At 32.1% G+C, this 21348-nt stretch overlaps 4 protein-coding genes and 1 non-coding gene across 5 annotated transcripts in view; 3 read left to right on the top strand and 2 right to left on the bottom strand.

The window, feature by feature from the left end:
- Window positions 1–346: 346 nt before the first annotated feature.
- On the bottom strand, window positions 347–5014 carry LOC114414662 (eukaryotic translation initiation factor 5B-like). The gene is made up of 11 exons (XM_028379008.1): window positions 4379–5014; window positions 4235–4289; window positions 4041–4140; window positions 3798–3948; window positions 3334–3387; window positions 3109–3251; window positions 2144–2714; window positions 1847–1958; window positions 1686–1735; window positions 1308–1451; window positions 347–740 (listed from the first exon to the last, which is right to left on the bottom strand). The coding sequence occupies exons 1-11, from the start codon at window positions 4907–4909 to the stop codon at window positions 498–500; spliced, it is 2154 nt and encodes a 717-aa protein (XP_028234809.1). The 5' UTR covers window positions 4910–5014; the 3' UTR covers window positions 347–497.
- A 2979-nt stretch (window positions 5015–7993) lies between these two features.
- Window positions 7994–8752, bottom strand: LOC114414103 (transcription repressor OFP7-like). Its single transcript, XM_028378455.1, has one exon. The coding sequence runs from the start codon at window positions 8750–8752 to the stop codon at window positions 7994–7996; it is 759 nt and encodes a 252-aa protein (XP_028234256.1).
- A 2730-nt stretch (window positions 8753–11482) lies between these two features.
- Window positions 11483–14393, top strand: LOC114414038. The gene is made up of 3 exons (XM_028378409.1): window positions 11483–11948; window positions 12658–13008; window positions 13373–14393. Exons 1-3 carry the CDS (start codon window positions 11664–11666, stop codon window positions 13883–13885), a joined length of 1149 nt encoding a protein of 382 aa, XP_028234210.1. The 5' UTR covers window positions 11483–11663; the 3' UTR covers window positions 13886–14393.
- A 4640-nt stretch (window positions 14394–19033) lies between these two features.
- LOC114414661 (zinc finger BED domain-containing protein DAYSLEEPER-like) lies at window positions 19034–21321 on the top strand. The gene is made up of 2 exons (XM_028379007.1): window positions 19034–20959; window positions 21047–21321. The coding sequence occupies exons 1-2, from the start codon at window positions 20341–20343 to the stop codon at window positions 21085–21087; spliced, it is 660 nt and encodes a 219-aa protein (XP_028234808.1). The 5' UTR covers window positions 19034–20340; the 3' UTR covers window positions 21088–21321.
- Window positions 21322–21343: 22 nt separating this feature from the next.
- Window positions 21344–21348, top strand: part of LOC114417537 — an 84-nt gene continuing 79 nt past the window's right edge. Inside the window, exon 1 of the small nucleolar RNA XR_003667798.1 lies at window positions 21344–21348. This exon is cut by the window's right edge and continues 79 nt beyond it. This is a non-coding gene — a small nucleolar RNA (small nucleolar RNA R16).

The following is a 21348-nucleotide window of genomic DNA, read 5'->3' as shown; positions in this document are numbered from 1 at the left end:
AAAGTAATGGACCACATTTGATTTAATAATATCTATTGAAAGCAATTAGCTCCTTAAATAAATTCCATACTTTCAAAAACGATAAAGAAATGCAAAAAACAAATAAAAATTACTTTAAAGTATTTCATCTACAATTAAAAAATATAGAAGTATATCCTTTCATATTATTATTGACTTCTTTGATTGTAAAATTATAATTAATCTGCAACTGTGTGCGCCTATATTCGCATAAGGCAGTTGCTTCCTGTACCTTTTTTACCTTCTAGATTTATCAATCCATTTACATTCTGGATTAGTGACTTCTAAATAAATGAAAATAAAATCGTTCAAGAATTGACAAAGAAAATTATAGACAAAAAACAATGTTACTTGACTCTTACTTCACATACAGAAGCAAAAGATATCTCTTTTTCAGATTATTTCAAGGATCAAAATAAATTAGATGATAATTGATGAAGGTTTAAGGTTTAAGCATACAAATATGACCAAAACTTCAATCAAACTCTTGCCTCCGCCTTGGTTGGCTTCTTCACTAACTTGAATGCATCAAATATTGATGTCTTTGGTTGAACGTTGACATTCTGAAAACTGTGATCTGCATGATGTAAAGACTTCCTTAATATATCCAAAAGTGACACACTAGACTCTTTAGATGCAGAATTCAAGGTGGTGTTTTTGTTCTGCATATTTCTTTGAAACTTGGCAGAAGCCGCTTTTGGTGGTTGACTCTCCGTTTGAATCTGTTAAGTTTATCAGGAAAGGAACGCATTACCGACATTGCAAATTGACAAAGAAGCAAACACGGCAGTGTCAAGTGTCAACATCAGGGATATAATGTTTCTTTTCAGTCAACGAGGTGAGGACAATTAAAACGTGCATGCTTATTATCATCATTATTATAAAGTCCAATCAACATTACTAATGTTCTGCAAATTGCTAAACAGATGCAAAAAAGAGAAAGGTATTGTAAAATATTATTTTCATATGATGAGTTATTGGTGTTGGAATATTGAGCCTCATAGTAAAAATATTTGGAATAGTAGTAGTTGATATGCATTATTGAAAAAAATTATACTATAATCCAATCATGCATGGTTATATGCTTGCATTATTAAAAAAATTAGCTTAAATATAATTATTATTATTACTATAGTCAAACTTTTAATTATACTATATGGCAAAATTGATTTTACACATTAGTTTCAAATCAATCTCTCTGTAGTCTGAAGCAATGGCAACTATTTTCAAAGAGCACAAAAAGATTTATGGTATACTATGGTAACTTTATGATTTCAGATAGTCGTTACCGTATCTGAAGAATCCTCTGACATCAATATTGAACTCCTGCTGTTGCTGTCATCTCGCCCAAATATATATGATCGGACCTTACATGATCCCTGCTTTCGAGAAGTGGGCATAAAATGATCTGAAGCCCGGCCAACAAAAGATGACTGCAACATTTACAACACAATAAAAGAACTAAGCAACGACACCTTATATATAGCTGAAGATACTGATGAAAGCACATTCCTTTGATTCAAGTATATCGTTGAAAATGCACAGATAAGTATCTAAACAGAGCATGACTCTCAGCAAAAAGAAATTATAGATTTGCTGGGTAAAGGGGTGTTTAATAAGTAAAATAGCTTCAATTGTTCCACATCTAGCATTTTAAGCTAACCAACCTTTGATGATATATTTATGTTCTGTCCAATGCTCGGCATAGCAAAGATGGCTGCAGCATAGATTAATGACAGAAACCATTAGTATTCTCACAACCTAGAAGCATGCTTAGCATAGGTTTTGATCACTGCAATGAGGTGCAAGTGAAATTAATAGATCTTACAAGTAGTTTTTCCTTTTCTCTTGATATCGGGCACATTAAATTTCTTTATTAGACTGAAAACTTCCCTGCTATTTTCGTCCTCACCTGGTGAAAAGAATTTAGCTTTTTCCTCCTGTTGTACATTACAATATTTAGATTAGTTCCTATTTGATTACACGAGTATCTCAGTACACACAGATGGAAATGCAACGAACTTCAGTAAAAAAAAAGGTGATAGTAAGCTTCAGCAGACATTTATAGAAGAGATAATACACTTCAGTACACATTTATTAAGGCTGCTTAGAAGTGAGAACTCACAGTTTTATAATAGAGGGATTGTCTGGCTAGCTTGTCCTCAGTTTCTTCATCATCAGATGATACATATTTATCATCTTTATCTGAAAACATCTGCGGGATCATCTGCTTCACCTTTTTCAGAGTGACCCTCAGACTTTTTGATGGTGCAGTGTATTCTTCAGCTTCATCATCATTTACAGTTTCTCTGCTTTCCTCATCTTCCTCTTCAGTTGATGGTGTTTCATTCAATTTTGAACCACAATTGAATTTCTGATGTAGATTATCCATTCCAGCTGCATCCTGTTGCTCAAGCCACTGCTGGTGGAGTTGGTCATGCTTTTCTCTATCATCTGGCTTTTCTTCATATTGAGTGGCAATCATATCATCTTCCTCAATATCATCATCATCTTCTTCACCTTCATCATCTTGGAAAAGTTGTAGTTCATTATCACTGTCATCTTCCTCTTCTGCTTCTTCATCAACAAAAGCCCTAACAGGGTCACCATTTGGTGGTAAAGTCGAGTCAACTGATACATGTACACATGGCTCTATATTCTCCTTGTCATTGTCTTCCTCCTCCTCATCGGAAGAGCTGGAAAAAAGCAGTTGTTGTTTTATTTTTAGAACAAGGAGAGGCAAAAGTGACCAATTAACCGGTCCTTTACCATAACAAAATTAAAAAGTCATGATTTGTCAAAGAAAAGGACACAGGTCATCATTGCATATCAATTAGAAGCTTTCGTGTCTTAACAAGGGTTTGCAAACATAAGAATACCACATTGTTATTTGAATTACTTCTGTATACTTGTTTTGAACACAACAACTAGATAGTTAAGTTAAGTCTAACGTAGAATGCTAGTTTCAATGGTATTAGCAACACAGTCACGGGCAGTTATAATGCACAATTGAATGTTGAAATTGAACACGATGAATTGTTAACAAAAGCAAATATGTAGAAAAAACACAAGAAAATACTAAACACTTACACATAATCATCAGGAGGAGCAGAATCAAGCTTCAAGTTCATTGCAAGCATCAATGGGGCAAACACTTCTTCGGAAGGGTTGTTAGACTTCTCATTTACAGCCTCATCTTTAGTATCGTTTCTTTCAGAGTCAGTGTAGAGTTCCTAGAAAGTACAGACAGACAAGTAATTATTATATAATATCTACAGTTAAGGCAAGCATCTTGGCAAATGGCTGGTGGAAAACCTGAGTATCACCAATAGGAGCTCGAAATGCATGCTCAGATTCTGAATCCTTGGTCTGAAACTCAACAATACAGTGAATTAAATGGCAATGGCATCTCAACATGAGGGAAACAAGTATCAGATAAACTAGCTAAATATTTGGACCGTTTAGAATTTCAAATGTTCCAATTTATACAATTTTATTGGATTTGTTTAATCAATGATAAAAAAAATAGTTACAGCAGATACAAATACCATCCTCAAAGCACATCACCAAAACTCTTTTGTTGTACAATGACAACAAAGTTTGAACCTACAACTTTGTGCAAACTAACCAAACCCCACTACTAGACTGATTCTAGTGGATTACATGACCAAAACTAATGCATTAGATGTTCTGCTGTTTTGAACTGAAGAAAATACCTAATGACATTGTAGAATCAAAATGGAATATTACCTCCCAATAAAATACACAGTTTGACTTACCATGGGAGAAGGAATGCTCCGAGAGTTAGAACTAGCTGCAGCATCATTAGATTCTTCACCAATATGTGACGTGTCCAAATTAGTCCTAGTGGCTGCAGGGCAAGTAGCTGGTGTTTCTTCTGGCCCAGCCTTTTCTACATTATCAGCAGATCTGCAAACCAAGTACACATGAGTAGGTGTCCTAAGGTTTTTTTTATAAAAAAAAATGCCTGCTAAACAAAATCTTAACGCAAATCAACCTACTTCTGTAAAATCTCCAATTTCCTCTGCCGAATTTTCTCCAAGATCGAAGAAATTGGCTTCTGAACCAGAGGAGCAGGTTTAAAAGCTGCATCTCTAGTTTCTGTTCAAAGCACGGTGAACTATTAGGGTTAGTAAAAATTCGAGAGAAAAAAACTAGATCGACCATCGAATAGAGCTTCAAAAAATATTCATACCTCGAAGAAGCCTCTGAGACTCCGCTCGAAGCTGTTTCAGAGTATCTCGTCGTTCCTGTCAGATTACAGAATCTACAAATTAGTAAATCCAAATACATCAAAATTCAGAACAATTTAACAGAATGTGCATATGCAGTTATGCACCTTCTCGGTCTTTCTCTTATTGGTGGCAGATTCGTTAGGCTTCTTCTCACTACCATCACCGTCGTGGTCGATTCTCTTCTTCTTCTTTCCGTTCTTCTCTGGTAAGTCATCTAAACTACGTCGTTTCCTCTCTACTTCGCCGGTATTCAAATCACCGATTTCTTCGTTGGTCTTCAGATCCCTAACTTCTTCACTCTCATCGGCAATCTTCCCGTGTTCCTCACTCAAAGAATCAAAATCCAGAGCCCTTTTCGCGACCAAACCATCGTCGTCGACAGTTACACCTTTCGGAGTGTCAGATTGAGAGCTCGGGCTCGGGCTCGGGCTTGTGGCTAAAGTTTCAATTTCAGGCCCAGATCTGCCGTTTGACTGCGTCAAGTGTTCTTCGCCGTTTCCTGATTCGGAAAAATTGGGAGGAGAGATAGGAAGGTGAGAAGGTTCGGGAACCCTATCTGCTTGCTTCAATCGCTTCAGCTTTCGTTCTTGGATGGGGGAGGGAGGCAAAAGGTCGAAGTCGTCGTCGCTCTCCATGGCTGATTCTGATTTGAGGTTGAGTTTGGGTTTGGGTTTGATTGAAGCACGATTTTTTCGCTTTGGAAACCAACGCCACTAGCCTCGTCAAATAAGAACAGATTGTTACATCATTGTAACCTAACTAAAGAAATGGCGGGAAATGCTTTCGAAATTTTGGGTAAACGCGCCAAGAAATATCGCTTTTGTAACTCTTTTTTTTATACAGTTAATAGTTGATTAAATTAAATTATTATGTACGGCCCGAACTATTTATAAATATTTAAATAGGTCCTTAAATAAGAAAAAAAATACTTAGTTCCCTGAATTAAAAAAAAAAGGTTTTTATTATTAATTTATGATGGAATGAAATTGTTAAAAAATGATAATTTATTACGAGTTTAAAAATTCTAAGGACTTGGTTAAAGAAATTATACATGATCAATAATTCAATTACAAAATAATAGTTTGAGAATCTATTTGGAATTTCTTAAATAGCTTATGAAGAAACTTAATAATTTAATCTTATTTTATTTATTTTTCCTTTTGCTTTTACTGAGTTTGATTTTCTATTTTTATGTGTGTTTATTTTTTTTATCTTTATAATTATTGAAATTTGACTTAACTTTCCAATTTCGTAATAATTAGGACCGGATTATACAAAATTCAGCAAGAAAGAACAGATAATCCGATTATTTTATATGTATGTCTTGATTATGCTTAAATGTTCAAAATTAGGAAAAATTATTAATTTGGTCTGTCTATTTGTTTATTTTATTTTATGTAATTTGGTCTCTCTTATAATAAAGATGTAGTTGAATTTCTTATTTTTAAAATGCTTCAATTTAGTCCTGTATTTTTAAAATTAATTCAATTTAATTTAACTAAAATATAATTTTTATTTTCCTATTTTTTAAAATTTATAATTTTAGTTTTTATATTTTTTAATTAAGACATTTTATCTTTATTTTTTAAATTGTGATTTTATTTTTAGTTTTTTAGTTAAGATATTTCATCCTCTATTTTTAAGAAAATTACAATTTTAGTCCTTTTATTAATTTCAAATGTTGATATATGCTACAAATATTTACTAGCACATATTTATTTATTATATATATGACAAATATTTTTTAAAAATTATTTAATTATTTACAAGCCTAACTTATTTACAAAAGATAATTAAAAAAATATATAATCAGGTCTAAAATTAACAAATGAAACTAAAATTACATATTTTTTAAAAGTGAAAGACCAAATTTCTCAATTAAAAAATAGGAGAACTAAAATCATAAATTTTAAAACTAAAAGATAAAATATCTCAATTAAAAAATAAGAAAATTAAAATTATGAAATTAGAATAATAAGGAGAAAAAAAATTATATTTTAGTCATTTAGTTTCTTATATTTAGAGAATGATTTAATGCATGTCTCAGTTGGACAAAAAAAAATATATACATTGAAGAAATTTTTAAAAATAAGGTACTAAATTGAAACCTTTTATTAAAAGAGGGACAAAAATTAATAAATAAAAGATTAACATTTAACCTTAAAATTAATATTATGGAGGCTGGGTTTGATAGCGCTCAAGTATTGGAGAATAGAAAAGAAGAGTGGGAAACTTACAAACTTTAAGAAATTTCTCTGATTTGGAAGCTGTGAAATGCAACGAAATATTTGAATAATTTTGCCGTTCCCACTGCACAATATTTCTTCTCTAAACTGACGAGAAATTAGAAGAATTTTGTACTGTTTAAACAAAGTTACCATACTACCCTTTTACTATAATGGTCTCTTACACACAAAAGGATATTCATGTACTTTTATTATATTTTCTTTTTTCACATAACAAAACCACTTTATTTTAAATATTTTTATTCTATTTCTACTTTATTTTTTCTATACCAAACAACTGTATTTCTCTTCATTTTTTACTTATTTCTCTTATTTTATTTTCTCATCTACCTACTTTTCCTCCCTCTATTTCTATCGAACAAAGCATAAGTTTGAAAATGCATGGAAGTTAAGGATGTGTTTGATTTGCATTTTTTGTTTTCATTTTTTGAAAATTATTTTCATTTTTAAAATATTAGAATTCTGAAAACATGTTTTGTTTGATTTCTTGTTTTCTATTTTCATGAAATAAAAATACTGAAAATTTATGATATATTGACTTCTTATTTTTTTGTATTTTTAGATTTGCTTAAAATTACATTCATTATCACCGTAATTTCATTTTACCTAAAATGAGGTTTTTGTTTTCAACTGAAAAATTGAAAATGATAATTTATTGTTTTTATTTTATGATTGTTTCATGTTTTCATTTTCACTGTAAATGTTTTCAGAAATCCAACCAAATACATTTTCATCACCATTTGCTGTTTCCAGTTAAAATGAAAATAGAAAGCAATCAAACCAAACATCCCTAAGTAATCTAATCTAAAAATCAAATTCAACCATTAGTGTTGTGTTCTCATAATGAATGACTCTTGCACAAATTATATATTAGACTTTGTAGTAATTTTGAAATAAAAAAAATGATATTGAGACACTTTATAATTTTAAACATCTCATAATTTATTAATATTATTTATGTTTTTTCTATCATATCATGCATAAATCATCTATTATATTTATGTTTTTATTTTTTCTTTATTAGTGTTGAATAACATTTAAAATTTCAATATATATTTTTCCTTTTAAAAAGAATTAAAGAGAACATCATCCCTGCATCATAATATGTTTTTATTTTCTGAGAAAAATCTCCAAATTATATATACATCATGCACATAATTTTTTTTTTTAAATCTCATGTGTTTATCTAATATTTCTTTTATATCTCCCTTCCATTCTTTTGTCTTTCTCTCCAACCAAATATACCATAATAAATGCACATCAAAAGCAAAGAATAATTATGTATAGAAGAATAATTTTCTCCAATAAATATCTTATTAACATACATGATTTCTCACAATAATCTCTCTCTTTCTATGTATCATATAATAGAGGTGTAACAAATTAAATAATTTTTAAAATCAAAATCAAACCAAAACATCCCAAGATAATTCCCACATTCACACATATGTAGCAGCCAAAACAAAACACGATTTACTTTTCCTGAGTTTTAACGTTCGTTTGGAGATTTTTCATTACGAACATTTGTTGCCAAATCTCCATGAAAGCCCGCACAATAACTGCATGATAACTCCGCGAGTTCAAAGCCAAGAAACACTGCAAAAGCTGCTCCAAATCTTCGGCCTCAGACATCTCCATCTCCGTTATCATCTCCATCATCGATTTCCTGAAGTCTTCATAAGGATCCTTCGACTTCTTCACCACCGCGAAGCTCTCCTTCACCTTCCCCTCCACACTTCTCCTCGTCACCGTCGTCTTCTTCACCTCCGTTCCTCTCCGTTTCTCCGAACTCTGAAACCTCACCCTCCGAACCTTCTTTACGCTGCCCATCTTCTTCCTTCTCAGGCTGCTACTACTACTCAAATCCTTCTCCTCGCCGAGACAAAACTCGTCGGAGAAACTTGTCATGCAAGAAATCAGAGTCTCGCTTTCGTCTTCCTCGACGTTGTCGATCAGAAAATCGCTTCGCCTCGACGGAACGCTGGATTTCAGTTTCTTCAAACTGTCCTTGTCGCAGCACATTTTGCATCTCTGCGCGATGGACGTTATCTTTGACGGTGACGGAGAAGGAGAAGGAAGAAGGCTTGGATGCTTTGTGTCACGTGCGTTGTGGTTAACGGGTGAAAGACGGTATATGGCAGGAACGGGGTTTCCAGGGAAAGAGGAAAGGTCTTTTGAGCGACACATTTGAAACGAAGGGATATTGAACTTCAATTTGAAACGTTTGGCCATGACGAAGCTCACCTGATTAAACACTTTAGGGTGAAGAATATATTTATAAATACAAGTATGGCCGGCATGTATGGAGTAATATTAACTATTAAGGACAAAAGAAAAGTGGGACCCAAATTCTACTCAGAGATCGAGAATATATGATTATGGTCTCTGACTGAACCCAACTAATTAACCGTGTGTTAATTACGTATACCCGAAAGGTCACAGCCTTAGAATTCCTTCAGGCTCAATCTTGATGGAAAACAAGGTGGTCCAGCAATACATTGACCAGTTCAACAACAACGTATATTTTTTATGAATCACTGGGATGGCATTATATTTTGGCACCATAGTTCCCACCAAGTGCACAATGGGACAAAAATTCGCAGAGACTTGGTAACCAGATGGGGTCGGACGTATCATACTTCATACGTACGTGGACAAGGATTTCCAAACAACATTGAAATTTTATGCCTTGCCACATTCTTGGGTAATTTTGACTCAGTCCACACCTCTTTGCGTCATGGAAAGATATTAGATTATTTTTTAGATAATAAATTAATTCAAACACGTATTAAGAAGTGTATGTTTATGCTATTTTTTATTTTTTATTTTCAGAAGCGTTTTCATAGAAATGCTTAATAAATTATGTACTTACATTAACTTATTTTTTTAAAACAATCATTTGAAAAAAAATTATTATTATTTCTCATAATATCTTCTCTCACACAACTACTTCTCACTTCCAAACAAGTGCAAAATCCACCTGACTTGGGAAGCCTTCGGCCTTTGCACTCCATGTTCTTATCCGCATTTGGTATTTAATGTTTCTTATATTTTCTCTTTAATTAATTTATACAAATCAGTAATATGCTATACCTTTGTTACGTTTATGTTAATCATTGAATGATTTTTTTTTTTTTTAAAAAGATTGAATGGATTTTTTAGGTAAAGAACAAATGATAACTATACGGACTAAATACGAGCAATATTAGGAAAACCAAATTTGCATTTCTAGCTTACAATTTAGGTTCCATTTGCGGTTGTTTTAGGAACAAATGATCAATGGCAAACTTTCCCATTTAAACTTCACCCCAACTTTAGCACTTTGTTCAACTGACATTAATCAGAAATGAATTACGCTGCTTCTACATGTGAGCTTTCCAGCTCGAATAAGAACACCCACCATGCAAGCGTGGTCTTAAATCAAAACCCTGCATTTCCCGTACCAAATCAAGTACTCATTCATACTCTTTATTTTGATCCATACCATAAATGACAACATTCCAGGTATTTAATCCAATGTTTTCCACCAATCTAACTAATAAAAGTAACCACTAATTAAAGAAATGGAGAAGATCTTTTTGTCAAGATTTCCATTACTTTTGTTATTATGATTTTGGGAAATTACACACTGAAGTGTGATCATATATCGGGAAAGTTACCAAAAGAGAGTAATTCCTTTTGCAATTTATAAAATAGGAATAAATTTTGATTTAATATTCAAATTGGGATAAGTTGTAAGTAATAAAGTCTAAAAAGCTGGATAACTTCGATTTTTTTAAGTGAAATTGTAAAATAATTAATGACTTTTGTTTTGTTTTCTTTAAATTTTTTTACAGGAAGTGGTAAAATAATTAAGGACTTCAAAGTTTTTCAATGTTTTTAATTATTTATTTGTTATGACTTTAAAGTTATACAAAAAAAATTATTTTTAAATTAATTTTTAACAACTCTAAATTAGTTTTAAGTTATAGTTTTATTTAATATTTTCTATAGTTTGTATAATGTTTTATTTAATATTTTCTATATTTTTATTATTGATGTTATAAATTATTATTTGTTTTATTAAAACTCTTTATTAATATTTTTCTCAAACAAATGTGTGTAGCACTTTTTATTTTATTTTATTTTATTTAAATTTAATTATTTTGTTTATATTATTTTTTTAATTTATAAAACGAATAATAGTCCCTATCATCAGTAAAAAAAAATATAGAAAATATTAAATAAAATAACATAAAAATATAAAAAAATATATTAAATAAAAAAATTATACAAAATATATAAAATATTAAATAAAATTATAACTTAAAACTAATTTAGAATTGTTAAAAATAATTTTAAAAATAATTTTTTTGGATGACTTTGAAGTCGTAACAAATAAATAATTTTAAAAAATTGAGACTTGGAAGTTGTTAATTATTTTAGGACTTCATTTAAATTCTTTTTAAAAAAAAAATTAAAAATCGTTCACTTTTTACGATTTTGATAAAAAAAATCAAAATCATCTAACTTTTTATGACTTTATTACCAAAAATGATGAAAAATCCTATGACTTATCCTATTTAAATATTAATTCAATATTTATCTCCATTTAATAAATTTCAAAACAAATTAATTCTTCTTGCTAACTTTCCCATCATATATCTCTTTAAAAAGTAAACTAGTAGTATCTATATTTTTTTATATTGAAATATATAAAGAATTGTGGAACTTTTTCATATTATTTTAAAATATAAAATCATAAATGTGGAAAATAGTAAAGAAAAAAATATAAGGAAAGAAGACACATGACCCTTTTTGTGCATGCTAAATTTCCTTAAAGAAAGAAAAGAAAAGAAAACTATATATGTGCCGCTAAAGGCACCTAGGCCTACGGGCAAGGAACGGCTAGGAAAGAAAACGCAAGAGCTCGTACGTCATGTGTCTTGCTTCCCCTTTCACTAGGGACACAAAATCATTTGGCCTTAGCAAATTAACCCTAAGCCTTTCCAGGCACAGGGGGTGCTCACTACCCAGAAAGAGGAAGGGTTCCGTTTTTATTCAAAAGGATTCCTTTCCTTCTTTCTTGATAATCTATTTATATATATTATTCATCTAATTGGGTCAAATTAATATTAATTAACATTCCTTCAAAAAATTAACCATGAGGAAGTTGTGTCCTAATTTTGACAATGAAGATGGGTTGGATACCGTCCTTGAGGTTCCAATTCCCGAGGAGATGTTGTCCGGCATGGGCAGCAATGGATCCAGTCGTTGGCAGAACATGCGAACTCTCATGAATGCTCGATTCGTTGATAAGTCTTCCGGTCTCTCAACACCATCAAACAATGAATTCATGGTGTTGCTTAAGCTTGTGGGTGCTCCCCTTATTCCTCTTCAGGTTCCATCAGACCATAATTTGACTCGCCCCCTCAAAGATTGTTCCATTGTAAGCCTTACCAATCATCTATATATATTAATTCAATGCCACGCTATATATTAGAGCATATATATAAATCTATAACGGTAATGATAACTCATAAACTATATCACGTACGCAATTCTAATTTTTTTGTCTTGGCTAATTAATTTCGCTTTGAACTCCATGCATATGAACCTTGCGTATCTACGTATGTTTAGAATGTAAAAATATTTAGGTAACTTTTATCAGAGTGATGTTACATTATGAAAAAATATGCCGCTATCTAAAAAAATGAAAAATATATCACGAAGTTATGTACGGAACATGTTACTTTTTATTTGTTAAAAGTAAAATAAATAAAGAAAATTAGAGAGAGATTTAACAGAAATTATGGGTTACTCTTCATTTGCCGTTTCATAAATTTCCTCACATCTGAAATCTATCAATAGAGAGGGTGTTATAGAATTAAGAAAAGAGAGAGACAGCGAGAGTTAGAGGTGTGTTAAGTTAGAATTGTGTTGCTAGCAATCTTTTGAATTATGATAAATTGAACTTTTTTTTTCTCACCCCATAAGCCAATAATAAACTGTGCTAGATAGAGTGTAGAATATTAAAGTAGTGTGTGGTTAACATATCTTATATTTTTATATACAAACATGTATTTTTCTTGGCTATTAGTTTCCACTACAACACTCAATAGTTTCATTAGTTAAATTAAATGGGGGCCTGCATGCAGAGAGATTCGACTGCCAAGTACATAGTTCAGCAGTACGTGGCAGCGACGGGAGGAGTAGCTGCATTGAATTCACTGGAAAGCATGTATGCTATGGGACAAGTGAGAATATGTGGATCGGAGGTGCGTCGTCAAGGTGATGGATACGAAGAAAGCGTTCAATCAAGAGGCAAAACTGAAGTGGGAGGCTTTGTATTATGGCAGAAGAACCCTGATTTATGGTGTTTGGAATTGGTCGTTTCCGGTTTCAAGGTCAGTGCTGGCAGTAATGGTAAGCTAGCTTGGAACCATTCTTCTTCTCAACCTTTCCATGCTAACAAAGGTCCTCCCAGACCCCTCCGCCGCTTCTTTCAGGTAAATAATATTCTTTTCATTTCTATTTATAATTGATTCAATTATACATATCAAATTAATTAATTAATTTAGATATTAATATTAAACTTGTGTGTGTGTGTGTTTTTTTTTAAAATTGTCTTTAATATTTAAGAAGACCCTTTTCATTTTCTCCCAAGTGAAAATGTGACTATTTAAAGTAAAGACTAAAATATTTTTTTTTGTCAAAAACTAATTAATATACCAGAAAAATGATATGAAATCTTATAATAAGTAACATTTAAACAAAAATGAAATTATATACATAATATAACCATAGTTAGAATGAAATATTCACTTATAATTATTAAAAAAATTAATCATGAGTGGTTGTTACTATTATCAGGGACTGGACCCAAGGTGCACGGCTAACTTGTTCCTAGACGCAGAATGTGTAGGAGAGAACAACATTAACAACGAGGTTTGCTTCATGCTCAGGTTACAAACGGATCAACACATTCTGCAAGCACAAAGCATGTCCAATACTGAAATCGTAATGCACACAATGCTGGGTTACTTCAGCCAACGCACGGGGCTACTAGTGAAGTTTGAGGACACAAAGTTGGTGAAAATGAAGGCCGTTAAAGGAAAAGAGACAGTGTTTTGGGAAACAAGCATCGAGTCCATGATTGATGATTATAGATACATAGATGGCATTAACATAGCGCATGGTGGGAGGACAATTGCCACGCTTTATAGGTACGGTGCGGCGCATAATCACAAACATATGATTGAGGAAACATGGACGATTGAAGAGGTTGATTTTAACATTGTTGGGTTGTCTATGGATTGCTTTCTGCCTCCCTCTGATGGTGAGAGAGAGCACGAAGGTGCAGAGCAAGCAGTGGGAATGGGATAGGATTTTGCTTCGGTTCTGCTTCTTTGCCTCTCCTCAGCCATTGGAATGGATATCCTATACTTGGAAGTAATTCAATTTTATTTTAATTGGAAACTTTGGGTGAGAGATAAAGTGAGTTTCGTTGGCTGAGATTTGGTTCTGAGACAGAGATCTGATTCAGATTTTGATATCCAGCGGCAGAGTTTAGCGTCTGTTGTGGTGCGCAAACACTTTGATGCCTAAGTCAGTAAGAGGAGAATGAACAAGAATGAGAGTAGAAAAGGATTCATACCCGAGGTGCCTATTTACATAGACAACTGAGATCACGCATGCTCCAATGTCGGTGCACCATAGTTCTCGATTTACCAGTCTAGCTGATCCCAAATAATATGGGAGATCCCTGTCTATATTTAATCAAGATACTGATCCAAAACAGTTTGGATTCACACTTTTCGTTTAGAAATAACCAAATAACCTAGCAATTGGAATTGATTACTGAGTTGAGGATTTCAATTGAATCGAAAAACGAATGCTTAAAAATATTAGTTCAATTGCTGATCCTGCATCTTATAAATAAGAACAAAAATAGTATTTTTCATGTTAAGGAAATAAAAAATAATAGCACTTGAATTCATTAAATCAAATTTATAATGATGAATGATGTGACACAACATAAGCTTTTTCTTTGACACTGACACAACATAAGCTATATGTGGTAACAAGCAGGAAAAACTAAAGCATAAAAAAAGATCGAGCATTAAACTAGTGGTATGAAATCTCAAATACTGTATATAATATGTAGAATACCAGCTTTGGACATCAAGCTATATGTGGTGTTCTAAGTTTACCCCTTACATCTTCATTCATCCATCTCATATTTACCATAGCCAATTACTGTATCGGACTCAAAAACAATTAAGAAAAGAAATCCAACCTCTGATACAGTATTAAACGCAGCAAAAATCAACGAGAAATATAGCACCATAATTTTTTCATTATCAGTCAATAACACCCCTTTCTCTCAACTTCGATGCTCACATTGCTGAAAAACCTTGATTGAGCTGAGTCCAAATCTGACACTTTCTTGATGCTGCAAAATGTTCAGGTTTTATAAACAATGGAATTGTGAGGAATCAGTCTATACAAAGTAAAAAACAAGCAACCAGAGATATTCACATATATTCAAGAAGTCTAGAAAAAAAGGGTTAAATGTAAGTTAACCAATTTGTGCACTTTGACACTCATACAGCTAGTCATTTCAAGTAACTCTATTATCACTTTATCATCATTGATTTCTTGAGTAATTCCGTAAAATAAAATGTTTTGTTCTTAAAAGTAATTAAATGGCTTGAGATAATGAAACTAAAAGCAGAATCTACATATCGGTAATTGAATTCCAACTGGAGGCAAATCTTATATATAAATATTTTTTTTTGTTATTTTTTTTTATATTTTAAACGAAAATTGCACCATGGATGACGGCAAAAACAGCCAAGTTTAAAGTGTGAAGACATTTTAGCATAACATAATATTTGATTATTTGAATAACTTGATTCAAAGTTTACCTTTAATTTGACATCAAGACATAAAAGTTAAGATATAATTCTCTAATGAAAGAATTTTTAGAATGACTAATTTATTTGAGATTTTCTGTCAATCAATCAATTGCTTTATATCGATTAGTACCATGAAGATTGAGTATATTCTTTAACTCATTCAGAACTTGATGCACCACTTCTTGATCCTCTTCTATCTCTATCTCCTCTTTAGTTACTTGTACTTATACTAATTCTTTTATTGACTCAGCTGCTACTTTAATTAAGGGCATTATCCTCTTTTTCTCTCTACTCTTACATCACAAAACCACTATACACAAAAGTATAGAACAATGGTAACAACTGGATTCAAAGGCTCCATCAATTGTTCACATTCCATTTTTAGTATCATCCAATTCACTCCAACAAACCATCAATTTGTTCACTAATTATAAAAAAAAGTAAAAGCACAAACGTATTGTTTTACTTCTTTGCGTTCAACTACGCAGCGGCGCACCATCGCAATTCGACTCCCAGCCTCGGCTCCCCTCTTTTGCCCTTTTTTTTATTTTATTTTAACGAAGGGTTAAAATGGACAATTACCACTAAAATGTTTTTTTTAATATAAAGTAATTTACAAAGGTGATTTCATCTGTTACTTTGTTTTAATTTATATCTAACGTTTAAGGAGGATAAACCTATCTTTTAACTAATAAAATAAAGTGGTTCATGGGTGCACCACCTATTCAAGGATGTACCGTAGCATTTTTACCATATTTTCAAACATACCGTGAGGGAGTTAGGATATTGATAAACTTTTTTTTTTCTTTCTAATATTATGATGATTTTTGTTGAATTTTAACAATGAGGGTCGTCAAAGATTAGACACGATATTTTTAATATTGGAATGACCATCGAATCAATGCAGATATTGATTTAATATTCAATGATTCAATGATCCAGTTATGATTAAATCGTAATTTTTCTGAATTTGATTAAATCGTAATTGAACCTGTGCTTATTAAATAATATCTTTTTATAATTTTTAATACAATATAAAATATAGTAAGTTACTAGTACAAAATAATAAAGTCATTTAAAAAAAAAAAGAAAATGGTGCACTAATTTCTAGAGCTTTTGATTATCAAATTCATATGGGTATTACTAAACATCATATGTAACTATGAAATAAATCATCTAAAAAATATATATTTATAGTTTTTATATTTTGATAAATTGAGAAGTCCATGTGTGCTTCGTTGTTAGAGTTGTTTTGCACCTTGTTTACCAGGTTTTGATTATTTGTCTGAGTGGGTTATGTTGTATTACATGCACTGAATTGTCAGGCTGCACATCATATTTCGAGAAATCCGTTTTTTAACGGAATATTTGAGGAGGGTCACACTTGGATTATGTTCTGCATTATGATATTGGTTTTTCTTTCAACTAGCAGTTTTAAACTCTTAAGAACATAAAATACTTGTTATCAGTCAACTAATAAAATCCTAGTTGTGTTTTCCCTCATAGTAATGCTCTCCAGCAAAATACTACACACATTGTTTTTTGTTATTCATGGACAAATCTGACTAGTTATCAACGTCAGATATGTGAAAGTTAAACATACTCTTTAGTCACTGCTCACTAATATAGAAAAGTTTCTGAAACGAATGCAACATACTTGTAAGAATATTACTTCTGTAGATTATAATCAAAAAACTTTGTACCTCATTGCCCAGAGGCTCTTCGCTATGCGAAGGTATGGGGGAGGGATGTTGTACGCAGCCTTACCCTTGCATATGCAAAGAGGCTGTTTCCGGATTCAAACCCATGACCAACAAGTCACCAAGGCACAACTTTACCCTTGCATATGGTCTTTATCTGTAGATTATAATCAAAGTGAGAATAAATACTTAGTATACCCAAGCAATGAAAGCAAATCAAAGCAGGAACTGTGTTTATTAGTCATTTACTTCAGCTTAGAATAGACTGTCTAGACTAGATTGGAATTACATCCAATTAGGAGATGTTCCCACTACCCACAATAAAGACCATATGTTAATTGAAAAATGCTAGTAACATATTTCCTAATTCACTCTTTTGAATACACTCTTTATTATTGTCTGAAATTTATTGGAAATTACAAAAATTTTGTGGGTTTCACTTCTTATTTAATGAGCCCCACTAATAATTTTGTAATTTCTTAATAAATTTAAGCCAATAGTAAAAAGTGTGCTTGAAGAAAAGTGATAGAGTGTGCTCCTAGTACCCCTCTATGTTTATTTGGTTTATATTTCTATCATGATAAACAAGAAACACTTGTTTTTCGATGAACTTTTGCACTAAGTTTATTCTTCCTTTCATTAAGTAGGAATTTGCTATCTTTCAAAATCTGAATGAAACAAGTCATATATTTTGATTAATTTGTTATTTGCATCTACTTAAATTTGTTTAGCATTCTAATGACTTCAAATTTCAAAATTATTTTTGTTACGTAGTAGAACAAAATATCTAATGGAGTAGGATTTTAAACTTAAGCATTCATTTTCTAAAGTTAACTTATTTGAAACAACTAGAGTAAACATACATTGTGACAATGGAGAATATTTGATTATTTTGAAGTTGAGAAACAAGGTACATGTGATATTTGTGCATGGTGGGTGATATATCATATCTCTTGGTTATGCTAGAAAGTTCCATTTCATGAAAATGAATTATGAATTATTGAAGGATTTTGCATAAATAGTTAAGGCCTTAAGGGTATCTTTTAGTTTCAAATAATTAATCAGGCTTCACAGATCATTTCTGTTTTCTCCATATCTTGCCTCTTAGGTACTTGTTTCTCTCAACCATTTTCATTTCAAGGGCACTGAATTTTGATTATCTTTATCTTGTTTTGTGTTATGCTTGCTTGTTTTTCAATCATATTCATAGGTATCATTTGTTTCATTTCACTCACCTATCTTCATATTTAATTCAACTTGTTAGTTTTTATATTGCGGTTTGGCTGATTAAGTGCAAATGTTGTGACTAAGTGTGTTCATTTACCTTCCTAGTTTCTTATTTTTCTAATGGGACTTTTGTGATTCCCATTAAATAAGATTAAGGGTCACCTATATTGGTGACATATGCCTTATGAGTTTAAATTTTAAGTATGAAGGATTGAAGTTTTAATTTCTCATTCCAATTAAAATTTGATTGAAGCCTTATTTTTCCTGAGATCCAATATTAATGAGCACATACTTAAATTGCCCAAGTTAGACAGTTTGAAAACATTTTTTTCTTCTTCACTTCAATAGTTATTACTTAAACATCATATCTGATACTTGATGAACTTTTGGTTTACCACATTTCATTTTGTTCTTTGGGTGCATGATCTTAGTAGATGTCACCATGTTTTATGTACTTCAAGACCAATGTGAAATGCTATTGAAATTTTATCAAGTATGCGACAAGATTTAAGAAATAACTATTATCCAAGTGAAGAAAAAGTTTTTTGTCTAATGGGATAGGGCCATGCCACGTATTTTAGGAAAAACTGACTAACTGATTTTATGTTTCAATTTACAATGCCAACCAACAGCACTTGTATGAGACCAATGGGTGACCAAGATGAGGCTTCAGCCACATCAGAACACGTGGTTCCTATTCCACTAGCTGTCTCTAACATTGCTAATGTGCGTAAAAATCGGTCAGAGGCTTGAAATCATTTTACTGCAGATCCTGACTTAGATAAGAGAGCTAGATACAACTATTGTGGTTGCTTAATCAAGTACGAAAATGGAACAAGTGCCATGCATGCTCATTTAAAGAGATGCAAGGATAACCTAGATAAAGATGGAAACAAAAGGCAGAAATCAGCTTTGTCCTCAACAGCGATTGTGGAAGCAAATGTTAGTTCTTCCCCTTCATATGCTAAATTTGACCAAGAAGCTTGTCACAATGAACTTGTGAAGATGTTTGTGGTCATTGGGCTTCCTTTTTATTTTGTGGAGAATGAAATCTTTCGGAAGTTTTTGAGCCTTCTTCAACCAAGATTTAGTGTTCCCTCAAGAATTGCACTTGTGCGTCATATTTTGACACTTTGGGATACAGAAAGAACAAATTTAAAGAAGTTTCTTTCCGAGCATTATCAAAGAGTATGTCTCACCATTGACATGTGGAGTTCAAGTCAAGGTATGAGTTTTATGTGTTTAACTGTCCACTTTGTTGATAATAATTGGAAGCTACATAAGAAGATTCTAATTTTTTTCAAGTCACAAGCCATTCAGTTGAGGTTATGGCTAAAACTGTTGAATTATGCATGAATGGTTGGGGATTGAGTGGTGTTTTTAGTGCGACAGTTGATAATGCTTTGCCAAATGATGTTGGGATTCAATACTTGAAGAACAAATTAATGTCTTGGAACAACTTGGTTTTGAAGGGAGACTACATTCATATGCGTTGTTGTACACGTTTTGAACTTAGTTGTGAAGGAAGGATTAGAAGATATTGATGGTTCTATTTCAAGAATTCGTGCAGCAGTCAAATACATAAGGTCTTCTCCATCTAGATTGTCTAAATTCAAGGCATGCATTGAAAAGAAAAAAATTGAGTATAAACCAATTTGTTTGGACTTTGAAAATAGGTGGGATTCAACTTATCTGATGTTAGAGGCTGCATTGATGAACCAAGAAGCATTTGTAGAGTTGCAAAACAAAAAGTATGATGATGAGTTAAGAAAGGGTGAAGGTGTGCCGACATATGAAGATTGGGACAATGCTAGACTGATTTTGCCATTTTTGAATATCTTCTATAAAGCTACTTTGCGCATTTCCAGTCCCTCTTATGTTACTGGTAACATATACATGTTAGAGGTATTTGGAATTGGAAAAAGAATTTGTCAAATGTGTGAGTCCAAAGATAAAAGTATAAATATGATGGCAAAAAGGTTGAGAAAAATATATGATTAAGTACTTGGGAAATCTCAGTGGTCTAAACATATTATTGTTAATTGCTGTTGTGTTTGATCAACGATACAAAATGGAATATGTAAATTGGTCGATCAACCAGATTTTTTATCCTAGCAAGGCAACTAATTTGAAAGAGAAGGTTGAATTTTGTTTGAAGTCACTTTTTGAAGAATATAATGGTCCAAATGGAGGGTCTTTGAGTGGATCACAAAAAACATCATTTAACGAAGATGGCAATGATGATCCATATAGTTGGAATCAATTTTTACAATCAACTGGGTGCAAATCAAATGCCAAATCTGAGCTTGATAAATATTTGGAGGAATCCGTAGAGACCTCTTCAGATTTGGATGTCTTAAATTGGTGGAAGCTCAATTCAAACCGATTTCCTATCCTTGCAAACATTGCTAGAGAGATGTTGGCCATACCAGTCTCCGCTGTAGCCACAGAATATGTATTTAATGTCGGAGGAAGGGTGCTTGATCCTTATCGTAGTTCCTTGACACCTAAAATGTTGGAAGCACATGTCTGCTTACAAAATTGGCTAAAAGGAACTCCTTTCTCATTATTTTCAAATGAAGATTTTGAGGAGCTTTTAAAAATTGAGCAAGGTAAGATAACAAGATGTTTATTTTTGGATATTACTTATAATCTTATGATTTGATGAGTAATTAGATGTTCTTTTTCTTTTTTTGTAGACATGGTTTCCCAACAAGATGCTGCTCATTCAGCCTCTTAGCCTTGATGATTGATTGAAGGGGAACTTGTTAAGTGGTTTTAGGATCGCTGTGTTTTGGGTATGCAAGGCTCATTGCTTTTTTGAAATTCATTTTGCTTTTCTAGTTATAAATTTCACAGATTGATGTCAATTTCCTTCATTTAACTTTGCAACTGTTATACTGGGAAGCACACTTTGTATTTTCACGACTCAAGCTGTGATAAGTTTGAATCTAACCCAAATTCTTTTTTTCAAGACTATGCTAACAGTGACAAGGGATAG

The sequence above is a fragment of the Glycine soja genome, chromosome 6, assembly GCF_004193775.1.
Source record: "Glycine soja cultivar W05 chromosome 6, ASM419377v2, whole genome shotgun sequence".
Taxonomy (NCBI): domain Eukaryota; kingdom Viridiplantae; phylum Streptophyta; class Magnoliopsida; order Fabales; family Fabaceae; genus Glycine; species Glycine soja.
The sequence above is the reverse complement of the archived record's forward strand: the minus strand, read 5'-3'. Positions and strand labels throughout refer to the sequence as shown.